This window comes from Ctenopharyngodon idella, chromosome 17, assembly GCF_019924925.1.
Source record: "Ctenopharyngodon idella isolate HZGC_01 chromosome 17, HZGC01, whole genome shotgun sequence".
In the NCBI taxonomy this organism is placed as follows: domain Eukaryota; kingdom Metazoa; phylum Chordata; class Actinopteri; order Cypriniformes; family Xenocyprididae; genus Ctenopharyngodon; species Ctenopharyngodon idella.
Genome location: NC_067236.1, coordinates 11,947,403 through 11,955,373, shown reverse-complemented (window position 1 = coordinate 11,955,373; position 7,971 = coordinate 11,947,403). Strand labels below are relative to the sequence as shown.

At 36.4% G+C, this 7,971-nt stretch overlaps 1 protein-coding gene across 2 annotated transcripts in view; it reads left to right on the top strand.

The window, feature by feature from the left end:
• Positions 1–365: 365 nt before the first annotated feature.
• The window catches only part of pacrg (PARK2 co-regulated), a 118,043-nt gene continuing 110,437 nt past the window's right edge, over positions 366–7,971 (top strand). The window contains exon 1 of one of the 2 annotated variants that reach the window (XM_051868909.1): positions 366–587. In XM_051868909.1, coding sequence (XP_051724869.1) covers positions 495–587 — 93 coding nt within the window. In that variant the 5' untranslated portion in view covers positions 366–494. Of the gene's footprint in view, positions 588–1,495; positions 1,623–7,971 lie in introns of those variants that run through there. The other variant, XM_051868910.1, reaches the window with a different exon arrangement.

The following is a 7,971-nucleotide window of genomic DNA, read 5'->3' as shown; positions in this document are numbered from 1 at the left end:
CCTTTAAAAATGTCCTGGGCAGATATATAAGGATGTTTCTTGCTACTACTGGTCTCACATATTACTTTTAAAAATACAAATGTGAGGCAAACCAATAACCCTTAAAATATTTATTGGAAAAACAAAAATCTAATTAGGCTGAAAAAAAGATGGATGTGCTGAGAAAATCTATGCCTTATGCACTCACATATATCACTGGAACATAATAACGCTTTCCAGTATTGATTATCATTTTGCTACACTATAATTTCCCATCTCCCTTTCATTTTTAATGACGTTTGATAAACGACGACGGAGCGCGTGTTGTTTCCATAGCAAGATGGACATCCGGGTTTCTTTTTACCCTTCATAGCAACCGCAGCGCGTCCACAAGTGAGTCCCTGGCAACCCAAACAGACGAGCACTAATGCGACACCAATGAGTTAGCAGGTGTTTCTCCTTGCAGTTTTATTCTATTAATTGTATCGATCTTTTTAAACTTAAACTGTGCTGTGATGTGTACGAAAATGCGAGCCTTTGAACCTTTGGCTAAAAGAGAACTGAAAACTGAGGGATTTACGGTGAAATCCACCATGAAGAATTCAGTGGTAAGTACATGGTTGATTTGTTATTCTTCTCTTAATAAGTATTTATTTAGAGATTTTTTTTATTTTATTTAAACTAACGCTAAAAATAGACAAGACACTTGTGATAATGAACGCAGATGAATACTCAACAGATGTTTTCCAGCAATATTATCGTTATTTTTCCCATATCCATCAAACGAGTCAAACGCTGCAGGGGATTTTGATTCATCTTAGTGACTCGATTTACGACAAATGAATCTTGTCTTTTGACAAGTGGATCACTGATTTCGGAATCACATGGCTACTAGTATCAGTACTGTTAATGTAATTAAGTACTTTTTTACTTTTTAAGTAGTTTAAAAGTGGTATCTATATAGATTTACTTGAGCAGGCCTACATATGTACAGAAGTCCTATTCAAGTCGTTACATGTTTTTATTTTTATCCATCAACATGGTTGGCTAGAGAGAGCGAGAGTAATCGGTCTTGTGACTTCCATCAATGTCGCCAACTGCTATTAAAGGGTTAGTTCACCCCAAAATTAAAATTCTGTCATTAATTACTCACCTTCATGTCGTTCATCTTCGGAACACAAATTAAGACATTTTTCATAAAATCCGATGGCTCAGTGAGGCCTCCATTGCCAGCAAGAAAATTCATTGCCCAGAAAGATACTAAAGACGTATTTAAAACAGTTCATGTGACTACAGTGGTACAGTGGTAAATTTAATGTTATGAAGCGACGAGAATACTTTTTGTACACCAAAAACAACAAACAAACAAAAAAACCACTGCTTAATGAAGCTTCGAAGCTTTACGAATCTTTTGTTTCGAATCAGTGGTTCGGAGCGTGAATCAAACTGCCAAAGTCACGCCCCCCAGTGGTGAACCATTGAAATTTCGAAACACTTATGACATAAGGAAGCCTCGTTTACTGAAATCACGTGGCTTTGGCAGTTTGATATCATGGCTGATGTGGAAGAGCTTCCTTCAAGCATCAATACAAGCGCGATAATTTCGATAATACAAGCCTCTAATTTGAAGAAACATGTTTAAGGTAAATATCTGATTTCTGCTTATATGATCTGTATATCTACATCGTGAAATTTGGCGCGAGATTGTGGGTATTGCGTACAATGCATAGACTGATGGGAGAAACGAAGCTGTTCAAAGCTTTGAATCAATTGAACCAATTGCTTTCGCAAAATGATTCACTGTTTCGAAGCCTTTGAAACACCACGTGCTGGTGACGCCTGCTTGTCAAAACAGTGTAAATGCAATAAAAACAGCTTTTACAAACCCATTGCAAATATTTTATTGAAAGTATAATCTATCAAATGCAATTAACTAATCATCTAATACCATTAAATATATTTTTTCAGTACTCTTTCCACCCCTGACTATACTACTCCTACTACTTGTACCATATCTTTCTATGGCAGAAATGGTAAGACTAATAAGAGTATGCTAGTATGCCGTTCTGAATTCAGTGAATCTTGTATGTATTATTGATCGGTGTGTTTGACTTCATAGGTGTACTGACAGGTGTGTTCACCGCTTCAAGTCGAACACACCTAATGAGTCATTGAATCATTAGCTCTCCTTGTTGTGAACTAGTTTGACATAAATGATCCTCTCATTTTAATATCATAGAGATGTTTGAAACGAAATATTCCTTACTTCCCTCCCTTTGTTTACGCTATTGTCAGTCAGTCTGTCTCTCATGTAACCATTATAAAAATGGAATGATTCGTTGTGTTAATGGCTTAGTACTAGTGTTCTGTTTCAATGTTCTTCTGCTTCTATTAATGTGGTTATCTGTGTAAATGGTTTAGTGCCTGTTTGTGACTGGGTTAACGTCCTACTCACTCACCGTTCGGATGAGATTTGTTTTGTAAATGGTGTTACAGTCACAGGTCACATTTTATAAACTGATTCAGACTTTTAACATCAGTCATTAGCACTTTTAATCAAACAATTAGCAGTTTGTTATCAGAATTATTCTCTTTAGAGTCAGATGGGAATCGTGGGATGCTATTAGCAGCATTTAATTGTTAGTCAGAGCAAAAAAGATTTAAGTTCATAATGAAAATCCCTCAGACTGGGTATCAAGTCATTTAGCTTTAATCACAATAGTTGATGTCACCGTTTTATTTTTGTAGTCTACAAAGTCTTTAATCTGAGTGGTAAAAACAAAGAGGACATTTGTTAACTTGACCAGGTTGGTCATTATTTACAGAATTGTCCTGTATGCACTTTGTTCTTCTGTCTTTCTTTTTTTTTCTCTTCTTTTCTTTTTCTTTGCTAGCATCCACAATCAGTCACTTCAAAATAGAGTTTCTGCTTGTTTTATACATATATTTCATTACAATGTGGATCTCATTATTCACCACACAGCTGACAGTTACCCATCATTCTCGTGCCCCACGACATCACCTCCATCAGTGCAGGCTGGGGTATAATTGCCTAAAATGGGCTCATCTCTTGATAGCGTCTACTAGTTGGCCAGAGATGAAGATATATTAGATGCCTGTAACAAGTATAAAAGCCCATCAGTTTAAACTGGCAGCTCTTATCGCCCTGTTGAAAGATAGTATTTTCTTATTTTGGACTGAATCTGTGCAATAGTTAGCATTTTCAAACATAAGGAGGACAAAAGGATGGATTATAGAAATAATCTGATAGATTATATAAAAATTACATTCATGGAGGCCCTGGTTTTGTGTTCTCCTAGAGCTGCATTTGTTACAGCCATACACCATGAAATGAACTATTTTGCAACATGGATTGTGTTAATTTATTAGGCTATGTGTATTTATGTTCTCAACTATTAACACATGCACAGACACACACATGTTATTTAGCCCACAGTCACTTCACTAATGAGCCTGTTTAGCATCTGTATGTGACTAATTAATTACCCTCCTTAACTCATGGCTAAACCCTTGCTCCTGTGCTTAAACTGACCTAAATTCCCCCCATGTGATAATTAAGGTTGTGATCTAAACTGTGGTCCCTCACAGGAGATGCTGAGTGTTGATGAGGGCATGTCTGTTAATTTATGAATGTTCTTCATTATAGCCATCAACTCACATCAGTATGACAACCATCTTACCCCAAGTTTAAATTATAAGTGTTTCCTGGAGCCAAGCAGCTGTTTTGTTTGCTCATTGTTCTGCTCAGAATATGCAGATATATTTTGGACCGTACAGTTTTCCTCAAACTTCATCTTTAAGGGCACAGAGTTGTCATGAAAATAGCCTTGACAGTAAGATATTGTGTGTTAAAGTTGACGTCAAAATATAAAAGGGATAGTTTGACCAAAAACTCTGTTACCATTTGCTCGCCCTCATTCCAGTCCAAACCTGAATGACTTTCTTTCCTGTGTTAAGGCCAATGGGGGAAGCCCCGCCCATGACTGGTGAGGTAATCTGCCCTATTAGCTTAGCTCCTCCACTGAGTGAGCTGTACACAGTCCATCATGTTTATCTCCTCGCCAGAGCATTTAAGAACAGCATTCAAGTAAGAAATGTAGTCTTATTAAAGCTACTAAAGTTATTTAATCATGAGCAGTGAGTGATTTTCTGATTTTCTTTTGTTGTTTGGTTCATATAACAGCATATACAGCAGTAGGTACTGTATATTACACTGCTTTCACTTTAATACACAGATCTAATATACACATGCGATTTATTTCCCTGCATTTTACGTTTATAGACATAACCGAAAACAGCATGCTTTTTCTTCCACTCAAAAATGGCCATTTACAACATGGTATAATAAATGATCTGTGGGGTATTTTGAGCTGAAACTTCACAGACACATTCTGGGGACACCTGAGACTTATATTGCATCTTGTAAAAAGAATTTTTCAAGATGTAATGTAATATAAGTCTCAGTACTATAAAAAAAGACCAGTATTAGCCTTTAGATGGTGACCAATGGCTTTTTTAAGCTCCAAAAAACAAAAAAAACACCATAAAAAAATTCATAAAAGTAGCTCACGTGACAATGTGTTCTGTTCTGAGAGAATAAATAATGATAGAATTTTTATTTTTGGGTGAGCTATTCCTTTTCTGCTTCTAAAGACTTGTAATGCACAGACTTTTTTGGAATACTTTTGGGATTAATTTAAGATATTTTATGGTCCTTTTGTGTCCTTTTTGAAGCATGAAAGCTCCCCGTTAATTTTAATTGCATGGGAAAAACTCATCCAGTACCAGTATTATGTTCCATGGAACAAGATAGTATGGATTTGGAATGACATGATGGTGAGTAAGAATGCACAGTTCACAGAGAAAGCATTTTTGCATTCCACTGCATTGCTTTTCTATTGTTTTTCTATGTAAACATGCTAGACAGATGTCTTTGACAATTTTAAAAATGCAGCACTCAAGTGAAAAGTAGTTCACCTTGCATTTTTTTATTCCACTTCCCCACGTTTCATGTTTTTAAATGCAAAAATACATGTTGTGTGAATGCCCCCTAAATGATTTATGATCCAATAATGTTTTTTTTTTTTTTGCCAGACTATTTCTTTGTACTGAAAATTCTTTTACAAAGATTCTTGATTTTAAATCTGTTCAAATTGGACAAATTGTCTGATTGGACCAGCTCTGTTTAACAAATGTGGGACATAGTGTACCATTAGAAGTTTCATTAGTGAAGGAGCAGGGCTCAATGCTAAGATTTTTTTTCTGCTGGCCCCACAATAAAAAAATTAATAAAGTAAAAGAAAAGAAAATGGGACTATAAAATAAGCCTAGTTATTGTTTTCATTGTTTTTGATACATTAATAAATAAGGTTATGACACCAAAAGCTACTAGATAACTCACTTAAATTTTAAATATTGTAAGACAAGTAAACAGTAAGTAATAAAATAGGAACAAATAATCAAACTACAAGTAATAGCACAAGTAAATACAACAGTATAAACATAAATGAAATAAACAGTGCTTTTCAGGTTTTTATGTAGGCTTAAACAGGAGATTTTCAGGTACAGAAATTGTAATCTAATGTACAACTATATAACTATACATTAAACTTTATTAAAGTTAATCAGTCAAGAGTAGTTACAGATGCATAAATAATGTTTTGAAAATGTAAAACATTAAATACTGTTATTTGAAATTATTTATAAAATGAAAAGATACTTTAAATGTGAGATTAAACCCGCCGGGAGGTGGCAGCAAATCCCTGTTATTGAGTGAGTCATTGAGATTCAACCGATTCATTCAAACGGCTGATTCATTCAGGAAGTGTTGCTCAGAGACACAAAACAATGCTGTGGACTTTGTTTGGAACTGTTTTCGTTGGCGAAATAGAGCGAAACAAGCGATTTGGTATCTAAAATGTAAGTCTCTTAATATAAACTGCCAAACTGCTTGTTTATTAAACTGTACGATGTATAAAATCAATATCACATTTGTAATCATGCTGATATTTGGAGAAAAATGGCACTCTTCGTGTAATATTGGTTAACTATATTAAATTAAATAAATATAAAAGATATACACGGGCATTTTTGTCCCTAATCTTGAATTCTGGGGACATTCTAAATGCATTTTAATAGACTAATAAATCACGCAGTGAAATCGTGCACTCTAATATGCACGCGCAATAGTCTAACCTACAAGACCACATCATGTAGTGTATGCGCGCACTCAATGTGCGTGTTTTTGTTTGGTTTTTGTTAAGTGAGGGACATACTCTATAATGTCAGATCATTAAATCAACAATCACGATATCATAGACGATATATATCGCACACCCCTACAACATTGGCCCGATCGCGATTATTGTCGAGCCTTGATCAACTTAAAAAAGGAAAAAAAGAAAAGAAAAAAGAAAAGTTTTCTATATTTTATTTCACTGCCCTGCCCACGTTATGTTTGAATGGCCCCCAAATGTTGACACTGTTTTTGGTGCACTATCCCTTTATCGCTTTGTTTATTTATTTATTTTTTGCAAAGATTCTTGGTTATAAATCTGTTCAAATTGGATGGCTGATGGACCAGCTTTGTTTGTGGAATATGGGACATGGCAGAAATAACTTGCTGTCTGTAAATTGAGTGGAGATTATCGTCATCTGCACATCGACACAGTTCTGCTTTCAAAGCTGCTAATCTACATCATATTGACACAGCAGCCCACATATCCTACTGGCTGCATTAAACATTTAGAGGTGTGTTGCTCATTATGTGTGTAAGAGGTAGAAGAGTCAGAGACTGATTCATCCAACAGTCACATCCTCTCTCTGATGGCAAGCTCATCACCGGGAGACGATTAATATCTCCCATGCCGCTCTGTCTGCTTAAAAATGCAAGGCGGGGGAACGCTCTGCTAAGTTCGTTATACAACAAAGCGTGTCATCCAGTCTGTGCCGCATGCACTTCCGCATGCACACAGATTTTCAAAAAACGTAAGACATACACGTACGTCTCCTGTCAAACTCACCAGCATTTAAACTTTGAGTGTTGTCTTTCTGATAACACAATGTCTTTCATTATTACTATTAGTGATTGCACAAGAAAGAGAAGGAGAGGTAGGTGGACTAGAATTTTTTTTCCATGTCATCCTGTATTCTTCTTCATTTTTTTATGTTTGTTCACTGTGTAAATTAATGACTGACACAGCCAGGGATGACTTACTTTGATGCTTGTTGTGAATAGGAGGGTTTGGTAGAGGAATGCTTTTTAGTATTTTGCCTGCAGGTAGGCATGAGGTTTACTGTACAGCGTCAAGAGTGTTACGTTCTATGGATCTCAAAGAGGAGAGTATAAATTTACCAGCATAACCTACTTTTATTTCAAGAGCCTTGTTTGTCAGATCAAGTGAAGTGGTTCTCAACTGGTGGGTCGTGACTGATTCTGTCACAGATGTGTTCTGATAGGATGAGAGGGACTGCAGCCGGGAGCTTCAAAAGGGGGCCTGCTCTCCCCTTGGAGATCTCCAGGCTGAAGCTGTATCTACTTGGATAGGGTCGCAGACAGTAGGAAAAAACAGTGCTATGCAGCTAGCCATATAATGACGCATAGATAGAATGAAAGAAATAAGCATTGTTATTAGATCATTAGACATGACATCATTAGGTGTCTTGAAGCCTGTCTGAAACGTCTTTCATATAAAAATGCTGTCTTTTAAGTCAGTGGCTGACTGGGCAGCAAGGCAGGTGCCTTCGCTCTTGGACACAGCCAGTGACTTCATTACTTTCTGCAGGTCATAAACAAAGCTCCCATCAAGGGCCCTCCATAACCCAGCTACTTACATTCCTGGACATTTAGCATCGATTCAACACACCACTGACCTGCCTCTAAAACTATTAATATTTTCCTCTCTTTCTGGTCCGTTCATGCAGTTGTTGATGTATAGCCAGCCTGTGTGGTGAGCAGCATGATTTGCTGAT